At 31.9% G+C, this 15,255-nt stretch overlaps 1 protein-coding gene across 5 annotated transcripts in view; it reads right to left on the bottom strand.

The window, feature by feature from the left end:
- Positions 1-15,255, bottom strand: part of pard3bb (par-3 family cell polarity regulator beta b) — a 702,275-nt gene that overhangs the window by 302,511 nt on the left and 384,509 nt on the right. For 4 of the 5 annotated variants that reach the window (XR_015499247.1, XM_087267580.1, XM_087267579.1 and 1 more), the window contains 2 exons: positions 4,390-4,483; positions 3,356-3,462 (listed from right to left, as the gene is read on the bottom strand). Coding sequence is in view for 3 of the 5 variants with exons in the window: in XM_087267580.1 (XP_087123706.1) it covers positions 3,356-3,462; positions 4,390-4,483 (201 nt within the window). In the remaining 2 variants the exon portion in view is untranslated. Of the gene's footprint in view, positions 1-3,283; positions 3,463-4,389; positions 4,484-15,255 lie in introns of all 5 variants that reach the window. The other variant, XR_015499248.1, reaches the window with a different exon arrangement.

The following is a 15,255-nucleotide window of genomic DNA, read 5'->3' on the forward strand; positions in this document are numbered from 1 at the left end:
ATAATAATAATTATTTTTATTTTTTTTATTATTATTATTAATGTTTATGCTATTAACAGGATTCTTTTTTAAGTTTATACACATTTTTACATGCTAAATTCCATGAGTTTTCCAGGACTTCTAAGTTAATTTTCAAGACCTAATGTTTCATGTAATGGCTACATTGAAAATTAATGCACATTCATTAATTTATTTCAGCAATAGATAAACACGCAGCAATCTATTTAGTTTAAATTTATTTGATGTAAAACTGATTTAGACAATGCTTACGCAGCACTAATAATGTAAGAGCATGTTATTGGCCAAGGACAGAATAAAAGAAAAGACAACTAACTTTAATCTCTTAAAATAATTTCTATGACTTTTTCTGCTTTTTTTCTGTTTCCAGGCCTGGAAAATGCAATGTCAAAAATTGTGCGATTATTCTTCAAGAAACACACAGCTGAATTCAAAAGTCTTAACCATTACAGCTCAATATTGTGTTGCCAAATTATTGCACCTTAAGTCCTTTCAGATAAAAAAAAAAATTAAACCAGAAAATGAACTAAAGACACTGATCGAGCAAAAACATAAGAAAACAATGAGCAGTTCATACACATTTTTAATTGCTTAAGTCCATAACTTTTCTTGAGGCCTGTTTCAGAAAGCAGGTTAAGTGAAAACTAAAAAGTATTTTAACCCTGAAATGAGAGAAATTCTGGGTTTTCCTTTTCAAAACGGCAGGTTTGTTAAACTCAAGAAAGAAGGGTAAGTCTAGCCTGAAAGAGAGGTAACTTTAACCCAGAGTCAGTTACTGTGGTAACTTACTCTGTGAACCTAACCTGGTCAGGAGAAGGTTTTATTCTCTAAACTCTGCGTATCAGTCAGTCTCCTCCCCTTCTTTAAAGATGAAGCAGTATTTCTCGCCTTAGCCTTACGGTTCCACGCACCTATTTTAATGCGCATAAAAAACGATTGATGGAAACGTCATGATCCACATAACTTTGAAAATACAGATAAAACAAAACATGTTCATAACTCAGTAGGATAAACTTTTAATCCATGGAAAAGATGCACCTAAACTAAGATGAAAACACTTTTACTCAACAAATTACAGTGTGTGTTAAAAAAAGGTTTGTTATAAGAGATCAAATGATGATGAAAATGTGTGTAAATGGACAAACCAGCAGGCTGAGCACACTGTAACACATCTTAAATGTTGTTTTGGTCATTCATTCTAAAATGCCTTAACCATTTTAGTATTTATTTCCTTTATTTAGCAAGGAGATCACATTGAGACAGTGCTGTCTCTTCTTCCAGTGAGACCTGGTATTAATGTTTTTATAATATTAATGACCTCCAGAGCGTCTGGAGCGTGTCAAGAGGGTCTGTTCTATACATCTCATGGCTTCAAACACCACCACGCGTTCATTGTGGGTCAGCATTGTCTTCAGAGGCGCAAGTACATTTATTAAATAAAAAAAAGATTGACGCAGCTTCTTCTACCGCAGTAAATTTTGTTTTTAATGTTGATTTTTAGCGCCCATTTAATCAAGAAGTGACGATTTTGTTCTTTTTGACTCACTGGATGGAAACACTGCTTTATTTGCATGTCTTTTATGCGTTAATCCAGTTTTGCACATACTGTAAATGTAATTAATATATTTGGATGGAAACATAGCCATTATATACATTTCAGTCACACAAAGAACAAAGTCACGTATGAGAATGGCTTGTCCTTTTTTAATAAATAATTAGCTTAAATTCACTGACCTTCGACAGGGACATGTACTGCTACTAGATAAATGCGATTATTATTCTTTATATTAACTAAACTATTGTTTAGTTTTGCTTACATTCTAAATGTCATATCAACCTCTATCCCTTAATCAATAAAAGGCAGACACAAGTGCACTTTTAAATCTATTAAAACTGATCAACGTGTGTAAAAATATTATAAACGTCACACATAACATTGCTTATTTTATTATACCTAAATATTTAAATACAATAAATGTAAAATTACGCATTAACTTGAGCAGCTGTTTTCCCACGCTAACTGTCTCTGCTTCGCTGATGAAGTGGTGTTGCTTTTTAAAATATATGGTCATATTTGCTATAACTTTGCATGAGCACATCAAGTTCATGATGACTCGTAATATCTGCGCTTCACTGATAATGCCTTTTTATAGTTGCAGTGTGCACGCTTAACTCTGAGTTGTATTCAAAGTTGATTGACCTATCTCAGATCAGCTATTCTAAAACCGAAAACTCGTGAGTTTTTAATCTCTCTGTAAATCAACTGAGTTCAAGTCTAAACTCTGAGTTGGTTGAACCTCCTTACTGAAACAGGCCCCTGGATTTCCAAGTTAATTTTTAAGACCTAATGTTTCATGTAATGGCTACTGTACATATATGTGGTAAGTAATAAGAAAAACAATGCAAGTTCAAATTTATTAAAGCATATGATAAACATGTAACAATCTAATTAGTTTAAATGTATTTTATGTAAAAATGATTTACACAATGCTAACACAGCACTAATAATGTGAGAGCATGTTACATGTTCAAATTATTGATGAACTTTCAAAGATGTGCAAATATTATTCAAGAAACATTCAGCTAAATGTAAAGGTCTTGATTATTACAGCTCCATATTGTGGTGCTAAATTATTTCACCTTAAGTCTATTCAAACTACAAAAATTTAATTATATAATGTTACAAAGACACTGATCAAGCAAACACATGACAAATAAAATTTTGCCCACAAAATAAGTATGTATTACATAGCAAAAGGAATGCATTGGTACACTCATCTTGCACTATGACTTAAAAAAATTACTTCACAGCTAAATTTTTTAAAGTGTTTGTCGTCTTTCTCAAGGTGTGTTTTTCTAAAATGTTATGAGTAAAGTAACTCAAACCATTTGAGGAAACCAGTTGCAACAAACCATTTAGGGTTAACAACCAATCCTAATGAGTACTGTAAGACCCTAATCCAATTGAGTAAAAGAAGCAATTTGAGCACAGTAAAACCCGATAAATGAAGAGAACTTGAACCGTTTGAGGAAACCAATAGCTACAAACCATTTGAGTTAAAAAAAAAAAAACACTAATCTATTTGAGTACTGTGAACTTACTGCATTTAAGTTGAAATAATGAGGTATTTAATTAACTCATTACCTTCAACACTGAGTTCAAAAATCTTTTTAAATGAGTAAAATTAATTTTAATTTTGAGCAAACTACACTCATTTTCATTTGATAAAGTTGACTGTTTTTTTCAGTATAGGATGACCCATACATAGCAGGAAATGACAGAATAGGCAGACGACAAAGACATAGCAGGGAAAAGACAATAATGTGTATGTCTTACCCAGGTCCACACTTTTCAATGACTTCACATGATTCTGCTCCGCATGAACCTGCTGACCTCCATCAGTCAAAGATGCATCAGCTGAACGGAGACCTGAACTCAGGAGGCTGAATAAACATACAAACACACACATAAAACAGCTGCACACTTCTTTCTTTCTTTCTTTCTTTCTTTCTTTCTTTCTTTCTTTCTTTCTTTCTTTCTTTCTTTCTTTCTTTCTTTCTTTCTTTCTTTCTTTCTTTCTTTCTTTCTTTCTTTCTTTCAGCTGTTAAAATTCATGCTGGTTTGAAACATCTATTTAACCATGTACTAGAGTGAGTAAATGAAGAAGCAGCTTTCAATTTTGAGTGAACTGACTAACTGAAGTTTATAATATATATCAATTGAGTAAATAGTGGGTACAGTTTTATTTTGGGGTGAACTATCCCTTTAAATGTGATCAATGTATGTGTTTACATACAACAGTATCAGTTAAGAACTAATGTACTTAGGAAACAAAAAAGGTGCAAAAAAATATATAATTTAATTGTGATTATTTTGCTTATTTATTCTTTTTTTTATCAAATAATGTTTTACAATTAGTTCAACCATTCTATTTACCAAGTCTAAATGTATATATGTATATATATATATATATATATATATATATATATATATATATATATATATATATATATATATATATATATATATATATATATATATATATATACAACAGTTCTGCCAGTAACAATGTGGATTCATAAAAAAAATTTAAAACATGTTAGGATGTGTTTGGATTCAGGATTATTTGAAAAAAATGTTGCAACTACAAAGGACTTAATTTGACGCTGTACATTTGGTATATCTTACAAAATAAAACCAATGTCATCAAAACTTAGATATAGTTTGTAGAGAGATAAATTGCCCTGTTTTGCCATGTATAAACAAACTCAAGTTATGTGGCCACCTGGTGTCATAATTATTGTCCGGCTTGTGCAGCCAGTAAAATGAGATGTGTTTATCAGTTTTGGTCAAAAGCAAATCCACGTTACCTCTGCTGGAACTGGAGGCTGTTCTGTCTGTGAGGATTAGCATCGAAGCCTTCATCATCCCCCTCTTCCGTATGATTGTATCCCCCATTTGAAACTGTGAGAGAACAGACAAAAGCAGAGAGAGAAAAGCAATCATTAGAGCTCTGTGGAAATATTATGCGGGCTCATTTAAGAGGGGTCTGCAGGGGTCAGGCCATCGGTGGACAGGGGTGACAGTCTCACACAGAAACGGAGACCATTATCAGCTCCAACACAGTCACCTTTAATGATCTTTCACTCCTATGATAATGGGACTGGGGCCTGGGATTGACTTGATTTCCCCCCTCTAAGCTTGGTTAAGTTTGTAAAAGAGAGTGTGTGACTGACAGAGACGCTGGATATGTGTTTTTATATTTAAACATCTGTGTATTATTACTGCTATTGACATAATTAGTTCTATTTTTCTTCTATACTTTTATTTTAATTTCTATTAAGAGATGTGAGTTGATTCAGTGGGGATCAATTCTTAATTCAGTTCGATTTGCAAGCTTACTTTTCAAATTGATTCAGTACCTTATTCCATTCTTGTTTTTTAAAACTCAATACACACTGTATACAGTTACACAAATTCTAATAATTTATTTCAATAATTTTACTAAAGATACATTTAGAGAAACAAACTAAAAGAAAAGAAAAAGAAAATCTTGTAGATGCAATGTAAATTAATTTCAACAAAATGCATTAAGGGGACCATCAAAATAAAGTGATAGCAAAACGTTTTCTCAGTGAAGAGAGTTATAAACAAAACAAAAAAAACAAAACAAAGAAAAAAATATATAAAAAAGATTTTCCAAATAATCAAACAATGTTAAGAAACAAATGTATGTTTAAACACGGTCATTTTTAAAATTACACATATTATTAATTTTTTTTTTTTTTAACGTCAATAATAGGGATGCTCTGATTGATCGGCCGAAGATCGGTATTGGTTGATAATCACATTTTATGACTCAATAGATCCTCGTCAATCTGGCTGATCTCATAAACCAATCACAGGTGTTTGTTTAAGAGTTTACACACAGAGAAGACGTATGTGTGCTCATCAGCAGTGCTACAACATGCATCTAGTGTCTCATCCAAGATATAGCCTCTCCCGGAAGCGCCGCAGTTCTCCCAAACAGGCCTCTTCATAGTGATGCTGTGACGCTCAAGAATTAGATAAAATACACCGGAAATAATAGCAACAAGAGTGAATGACCAAGTGAACAGTTCACGAGAGGCACAGTGATGTTCGGAGCTGCGATCATAAAGCTGTTATCAAGAGTAGGAGATGAGCAAATATTTGAATGGCCTTGCATGCATTTAGGCTTTTTTACATACAAGAACTGAAAGTTTTTGATAATGTTAAAAGTTCACTAAAAGCGGCCTGGAAATATCAATGAAATAAATATTTTTTACTTATTTAATACTATAACTTTTTTCTAATATAGGCCTAGTTATTGCAATAAACAGTAGTTTATAGACCTATTTCCGTTTAGTAAAGAAGTAATGTATATGTAATGTTAATGTATTTACCTTCTTCTGCATCAAATAAAGCCTACGCTCCAAACTTATTCTTCACTGTGATATGTTGAATTCTTTTTCAATTATTTGCAGTGTTTCTAAATTGCTTTGTTAGTCATTTCTCACTATTGTTTTAAGCATGTTTTATCTATTATTTTCTGTAAACCTGTGTCTGACCATTTCAAGTCGACACTAAATGGTTATAGGAAAAATGTGTATAGGATTATATGCAACATCCTTCATTTATTCTCTTAGGTAAGGAGACATCTCCACTTAAGTATCATACTTAGAGGGAAAATGTGCTTTAGGCATTATAAAGGTTGAAGCATTAGAATCAGTACTTGGTATCGGCTGATCACCATGACAAGAAAACCCTGGTAAATATTTAAAGAAATAACTATTGTAATGTGACTATTGTATGTAATTTTTAAAATAATTGATTGTACATAACATAGTTTTGTAAAATAATAATAATAATAATAATAATAATAATAATAATAATAATAATAATAATAATAATAATAATAAATAATAATAATAATAATAATAATAATAATAATAATAATAATAATAATAATAATAATAATAATAATAGCAGTCCGACATGTGTAACGTTGTAAACCACTGTTATTAGCAATGGTAATATCGGTGTATTGCAAATGCATTATTTGTGAAAGCAGCAGTGTAATAGAAAAAACAACAGACTGAAAATGAATTCTGTCCTGTCTGCTGTTTGTGCTGAGCAATTGGCTCTGAAAGGGGGTGTTCAAAAAGCATTGAAATGGGGGTGTTCAAAAGAATAGCAGTGTTGAGTTTAATGAGATAATTCATTCATTTTGTGAAGAAAACAATGCCATTTTTTAGTTCTTTATAAAGAAAGAAGGTCAGCAAAGTGTCACACATAGTTATAAAATATATTTCTTTCTGAATTGTGATGTAAAATGGGTCATTCGAAACACTATTTAGAAGAGCCATTTACAGTAATTTAAGTAAAAAAAAAAAGTTTATTTGAAAAGGAAGTGGAGAAAAGAAGTGGAGAAAATTATAGAGTGTTCTTCTAAAATGATCTCCACTTTAAAATGGCAACAATAACCTCGAAAACGCAAAAGAAAATGAGCAACTATGGTTAAAATGGATCTAAGAATAGAATGGCATGGATTCAGCCAATCATCAACTCCAGACAGATCAAAGATGATTTAAAACAGCCAGTATGTACAGTGACAGTCAGGAGATGTTTGAAGAAAGCTCAGCTGTCAAGAAGCCCCCTTAAAAACACCATTGTTGAAAAAAATGCATTTAAATATGCCAAAGAGAAAATGCCCCTGAAATGAGTTATAGTAAGTACATATATATACAGGAATTTTCCTTTTTATTTGCCTCTAATAAAATAAATTAACTCAAAATAAATAAAAATCATAAGAAAAAAAAAATGTGGGATGTGGAAATTTTTTGGAAGAACACCAGGCAGTTTAAATGTTTAGGACCAACAACAATGCTAAAAATGCAATAAAATAAAAGGTAAAAAAAAGAAAAAAAAGAAAAAAAAAAAAAAAAATATATATATATATATATATATATATATATATATATATATATATATATTTTTTTTTTTTTTTTTTTTTGTCTCCGGGTTCTAAAAATTAAAAAAACCAAGAAGCATTTCATAGACTCTTTATTTGCTCCCTGTAAAGGGGATATATATATATATATATATATATATATATATATATATATATATATATATATATATATATATATATATATATATATATATATATATATATAATGTTTTCCCTATGCTTAAGAGACAAAAGATCTTTGAACTTTATTAACAGTCTATTAATTCACACTGCAATTTTTTTAAATATACCAACTGTGTATGTTAACGTGCTTTATACAGTCTGTTAATGACCCAACAGCCCAACAGAATGTGCAGTGAGCAGATGAATGAATCAGGATGACGCTGTAATTGTGTTCTCGTTCATAAACAGACTACAGTACACACTGCAGGCTCTTACTAGAAAACACAGAAGCCTTGAACCACCCACAGCAGAATATGACACAATAAACTGTTTATGAATCTGAGTGTGTGTGTGTGTGTGTGTGTGTGTGTGTGTGTGTGTGTGTGTGTGTGTGTGTGTGTGTGTGTGTGTGTTTGTAACTCAAGGACACTTTATAAGCATTTATCCAGAATTCCCCTTATTATTTAGTTGATGTTTTCAGCTACTGTATCTGAAGCCCTGCATGACACATACCTCATTAACGTCTGTTAGGCCAAATAGTGCAGAACCGAAACAAAGGTTGGAGGTCTTTGTCTGAGAGCCAGTCATGTTAAATTCAAAACAAATGCCTCAGATTCCCAGACACTTAGCGAACACAGTTTATGAACAACCTACAGTTTAAACAAACATTCAATGAACAGTTTACAGAGATGAACCCTTACAATCCTTTCCTAAATAGTTTCATTTAGTGAAAGGAATCTGCTTATGGCAGATTCTACACAGAATACTATATGTAGAGTGCTATTATATTAATAAAGTCAAATTAAAAAGCCCATATTATGGGCTAACTAATTAAACCTAAAACTAACTATTTAAACAAATTAAACAATATCTAATTAGTTTTATAAAATATTTAATATTGAAATGTTTTAAATTATTTTTACACAAATGCATATGACATTTGCTTAAATAGATGTAGTAGTATGAAAGAAAGACATAGTACTGTGTGTACGTACAGTAGTACAGTGTGTGTGTATTACATGAACCATATGCTACACCCACTCTTTAATAGCACCACTGTTATGCAAAAAAGAATATGCCAACCGCCAACTCTGCTATCAACAAAACACTGTCACTTTGCAGTAAATGTAATACAAATAAATACTCTCACACTATTTTAAGATACAATGAGTTCTATTAACAAACCATTAACTATGACTTTTAGATCAATAAACTCCTAATTTGTTGCTTATCAATTGTCAAGGTAGTAATTAGGTTTAGGCATTTGGTAGGATTAGGGATGTAAAATAAGATCATACAAAATACAGTGCTCAGCATAAATGAGTACACCCCTTACAAATCTATCTTTTAAATTTATATTTTATTAGGATTCTTTACAATAGTATATTTGTGCATATGCATTATATTAGTCAGTACTTGACAGTACTCAAATCTGAAGCTAATCTATCCAAATAACTTACAATAATGGTTCAAAACTAGTAGCCCACATTTAGATGCAAGGGGAAAATGTAAATGCTAAACAAATGTATAAAATTTAGTTAATATTTTATAATTTACTTTTTTAACATTTTGCTTGAATTTAAAAGTATTCTCTTTCATTTTCTATTGATGCTAAATAATATTTTAACTAATATATGTTTATTAAAACTTTTTGTTTAAATGCACCAAAATATATTGCCTGTTCAATGAGAAATTGATAAAAATATTAATTTTCGAAATGGGGTGTACTCATTTATGCTGAGCATTGTATTTACTTCATGCAAACAGCCAATATCTTAACAATAGGCAGTAAATAAGCCACTAGTTGATAGTGAGAAATCGTATCTGTATCTTGTTGTTGTCAAATAAACTATTTAAAATAATACATATTTTAAACCAAAAATCTAACTAAAATAAAACAATATAAAATTAACCCTATACATAAAATATATTTTAAATAATATGCATGTGTATAATCAGTAGTCAAAATTTATTATTAATAATAATATTTATAGTAAAAATGATAATTAAACTATATTTAACAGCATATCAGACTAAAATTTACTATCTACATAAAAACATTAATGAATAAATAAATAAATAAATAATATTACAATTTAAATACATTATACAGACACACACACACACACACACACACACACACACACACACACACACACACACAAACACACACACACAGACACACACACACACACACACATAAATATATATTTAAATTATTTAAATAAAAAATTTAATTATTTCACACGAATGATTGTCAGTTGGTAAAATAATAAATGGTGGTTCATTCCGTTGTGGCAACTGCGGACTAATAAATAGACTAAGCCGAAAAGAAAATTAATGAATGAATATTCAATAAACAAAGTATATTACACAGCATATGAGACTAAAAAAATTACTGTCTGAATAAATAAATAATGAATGAATTAATAAATGAATTAATGAATAAATGAATAAATAAATAAGTATTACAATTTAAATACACTGAGAATGCATTATGTATATAAATAAATATATATTTGAACTATTTAAAAAATATATCTAATTAGCTTTAATACATATTTAATATTAAAATAAAATTTTCACACAAATGCATGTGACAGTCGGTAAAATAAGAAAAAGAAGAAGAAGAAGAAGAAGAAGAAGAAGTCTGCAAGACTGTGTTGTGAAGATAAATATTGATGGTCTTCAAAAAGTTTAACAAAATACACAGGCTTAAGATTTCTAACCTCTTGCTGTGGGTTGCTGGGATATGGATATCACGTTGTTCTCTGTCTCCTTGATGGAGTGTCTGTGTTTTGGCGGAGTGGAGCGGGATATCAGGCCTGACAATCACATAGATCAGTGCGCACCACCCAGCGCAACTTCATCATTACTCATCAGACTGCTTATTAGTATTATATATCTCATCTGTTTGTGTGCTGCACAACTGACACAATACATCAAGCCCACAGATGCATGCGTGAACACTTTCACACACACATGAACACACACATACGTTTGAGAGATGAACTGATGTGGGAGTGAATGAAAAAATGAACGCACGTACACACATTCTCAGCCACACACACACACTTGCGATTATTTATCTGCTAAAGTGTGGCGTAGTCAAAATGAAATAAGTTGTTCCTTCAGAAGATGATGGATCAATGGCTCTTCCAGCTAAAACAGGGTTATTAATCCTAAACGGCGTGTGTGTGTCTGTGTGCTACCAAACCACTCGCCTGCAATAGCAAAACACCTCCTTATGTAAAACATTAACTGAAATAAAAGCCATGTTTCTCTCACTGAGGGCTGGGGATGAATCTATTACCACAGACACTGGACAGATATAATATTTCACATCTGTGGATGATATTCATAATGACAGTAAGCGGAACAAGGGAGGTGTATGAGTAGAGTAGTACTGTGAGAACATGAAGCATTTCCTGTAATGAAAATATTGTATTGGATTTAAAAAAAAGATACTGTAGACACATTAACGGGTAGGGAGCTTAGTAGGGCAGCTGTTGGAATTAAAGTCCCATCTTTGAGTTAAGTTGAGAAAAGTCATAAAATTACTCTACTCCAGTGTAAATAACCCTAAAACACATGGGCACATTAATGGCCCAATTTTACTGAGTGGTACAGTTTAGTACGCTTTTAAGGCCGTTTGCACTGTCAAAAAGTACTAAAATGCGAACTGTACCACACCACTTTTCGGGTACCCTTTGCAAAGGGTACCTAGCATAACAAAATAGTACCAAAAGGTGGGCCGTGATATATGCAGCTGAATGCTATTCGTTTAAAAAAAAAATGTCACTAGGGCGCACACAAGCAGGAGAATGAAAACAAAGGAAGCATCATTGAATACATATTGACCTGAGTGAGCTCAACCAAACCTTGTCGTCGACTTGAACAGCCAAAAAGTCAAGAAGAACAAAAAGCTGCCGTGTCCTGTCTTTGTTTTACAAGGCCGTCTAAAAGTGCAAGTGGTTTCACTTTTACCAGAGAGCTCGCGATCACTTGTGTGCGCGTCTACATTTGAAATAACAAATTTTTTGAGCTGATGATAACAACATGCGTGTTATTATTGAAGTGCTTCTGACATCCTATCAGAAGCAGACAAACGCTAGAGTAACAAAGGAGAAGCCAGAAAAAACAAAAGGGCAAATGCTTCTTTCAGCAACCCAAAACATGAACAAACTGCCATATTTAACCATTATCATCACCTTTTTGACTATTATAAACTCAGAATAACAGAATTACTTTCTAATAAGAGGCTACATGTACTGGAGAAGATTAAAAATACAGATGAGAGGTTTGCACTTATGTGCTATATGTTGTGTGCTGGTTTGAACCCAAAGAAGGCCTAAATGTATGCTGTGTGTAGTTTTTCTATAATTGTTAGGGTTAGGAGTTTCTACAACAGTTTGGTGGTCAACAAACAACACTGGAATCTCAGCTAACGCACAAACACGTCACATAACAGCAACTACTCAAACGCCCTCAAACTTGTAAACAAAGAATCTCGCTGTCATTTCTGGAGAAAATTCACCATCAAGACCAAGTTGTGGATTACTTCAGAAGACCAGCATGATCCAATGATCATTATCCAGAAAATGATCATGTGTAGAACTGCCCTACATGAGGTTGGCGTTGTGAGCTCTTTCTTTTCGAGTGTGAATGTGCATTAGCCTGGGCAACCTGAAAATATGTAGATTTAATTTGATTCAGACATTTAGGCCCCGTTTACACTAGTGCATTTTAGATTTAAAATGGCGTTTTAGATCAAAAACAATCCGCGTCCACACTAGCGTTTCTGAACATATCTCCATCCACACTACGCCACCAAAAACGTATATCACGTGACCATTCGCGCACTTTGGGCATGGGCGTTCTAGTATAAACAGGAAGCATGCATCTCGCTCGGCATTTGGTTATTGTTAGTCAACAAATGCCAGTTGAACAATGAACGCGATGGCAAAGAAAGCAAGAGAGGTATTTTTGTGGACAGACAACGAGGTTGAGTTGTTACTAAACGTAACAAATGAATAACTGCACAATGGCGCCTAAAATAGAATATAGTGCAAACAATGCTCCCATTTCTGTGTCCATGTTGTTGTTTACAGTGAAGGCTGGTCTGCTGTCTTCCAGTAGCGTTAAAGCCATGTGTTATAGTCATGTAATAGGGGCTTGACGAATAAGGAAAGGATATGCAATGACACAAAAGCTCAAATAAGGTAGCGAACCTCACCAGCCCCGCCTCTGTTTTCAGATGTCTCCGTTTTCCCCCATCCACACGGCTTCTACAGCGTTTCCAAAACGCTCCATCTTCAGCGCTCGAAAACTCCAGCTTAGAGTGGACGGATGGCGTAACCGTTGCAAAACTTATGCGTTTTCAAACTAAAACGATGTTGATGATGTTTCCCCGTTTAAACAGAATACCCTAACATAGTGCCCAAGAGGTGTTTCAAAGATGGCCGCCTAGTGAAATGACTTGCGTTAAAGGGACTTTGGCTAAACCCATACTGAATCAGATGTGAGTAAAGTAACATTTATTTGACGCAATAAAGTCACACCCAGTCATTGTGCCAGGTCTTTTTTTTTCCAATTTAAAGTATTTTTGAGTAAAAAAAGAAGCACATAACCACTGAGTTTCTCAGCAGCAGAAGTAGTCAAAGTTTGTTAAAATCGGAGTGTAGTAAATGAAAGACTAAAACAACCATTTGTTTTCCTCAAATGATAGAAAAAACTTATTGATGTATCAAGACAAAACAAAAAATAAAACAATCGTGTGAAAATGACAACGGCAGACAGAAGAGAGAACAACACCAAAATTACTATCTTGCCTATACACCCAGTGTTGGAAACATCTTCTGCAATTTGTTTCTTTGCAATTTGATGCAAACTCAAGGATTGAGATGCTGATGACCATTAAACTCACCATAACCAATAAATAAAAGGATCCATTTGTATTATATTAATTATACTTATTTATAATATATTCATATAGTTTTGAATTGTCAAATAATATTAGTTTTAAATTCAAATTTACATTCATATTTTTACATTTTAGTTTTCTTTAATATATAAAGCTTTTAAAATGACCTTGCTTTAAAAGTGAACCTGCATTATTCAAGCCAGATGATTTGCACTAATATAATTATATTTCCTTGCAGTGATAATTTCTGCCTTATAAATATGTTTAATTTCATAACAGTCTTGATAATGATATATCTTCATATTTAACAGAGATGTAAAATTGCTGACTCATTCTATTCAATATATTCTTAAGGATGATTTAAATTTGACAGGAAACGTCTTTGGGATACATCACAGATGAACAATTGCTTTTAAAAAAAATACATCTTTAATAAAAAAAAAAAAAAAACATTTCAAACAGCTATCAGAAATGCCAAAAAAATAAAAAAATAAAAGTAAATAAATAAATCAGTCATAGACATTTTAGATAACCCAATATTTTCCATAAAAAAAGAGCTTGACTATTATAACTTGAAATGACTTCGAAGAGAAGGGGAGTAAAGATGCTCGCCTGGTGAGATCTTCCACAAGACTCAGACAAACTTTATAAGTTAGAGATAGATGAATTGTTATAGATGAATTTTATTATAGGTTGTGCTTATAATAACACATTCTTATCTAACATGCAAACATGTCACATTTTCTCGCTGCTATCCTCTCAATACTAATACTAATAAATGTAGCCTTTCAAAAAATTAACCATGGTTTTTTGACACACAAAAAAAATAATAATAAAATTATTGTATTTTAACCATGCTAACATCAAATTAGTTATGGTTTTGCTATGCTAACTGTAGTATGTCTATGGTGTTTTGTAATAAAATGTAGCTAAACAAATGGTATCAACAACACACAAACAAACAGTGTGTCAGAGACCATGGTTACACTTTTATCATAATAAAAGCATGATTAATTTTTGCAAGGGAAAACAAACTGACCGATTTCACCACAAATAACTAATTTCAACAGAGAGCATGATAGGAACTAGGGTCAAGTGAACCTTACCAACTATTCATAGAGTTGTTTAGAGCTGTGGCCTAGTGGTTAGCATGCATGCGTTAACACATTTACACAAACGTCAAAAAAAGACATGCAGCATAATATCTTTATTTTCCTCTCAGCTAAAAAACCAAACAAACAACAACATACAAAAATGCCAATGTTTTGCTACAATAGCAAACATTTTGTTGAGCTGTAATTGTAAAGCTGTAGTATTTCAAGTCAAACTGTGGTTATACCAATAATAATCAATGCTACGAAAATGTAAAAATACTATATATATATATATATATATATATATATATATATATATATATATATATAGATAGATAGATAGATAGATAGATAGATAGATAGATAGATAGATAGATAGATAGATAGATAGATAGATAGATAGATAGATAGATAGATAGATAGATAGATATAATATAAAAATGTTTTATATAAAATATATATATAAAATGTTTTCTAGTGTTCAACTTAAAGTGCAATTTAAAAGCTTAACTAGGTTATTAGGTTAACTTGACAAAATCAACTAATACTATAGACCTTAAAATTA

The sequence above is a fragment of the Danio rerio genome, chromosome 9 (genome assembly GCF_052040795.2).
Source record: "Danio rerio strain M-AB ecotype USA chromosome 9, GRCz13ab, whole genome shotgun sequence".
NCBI lineage: Eukaryota > Metazoa > Chordata > Actinopteri > Cypriniformes > Danionidae > Danio > Danio rerio.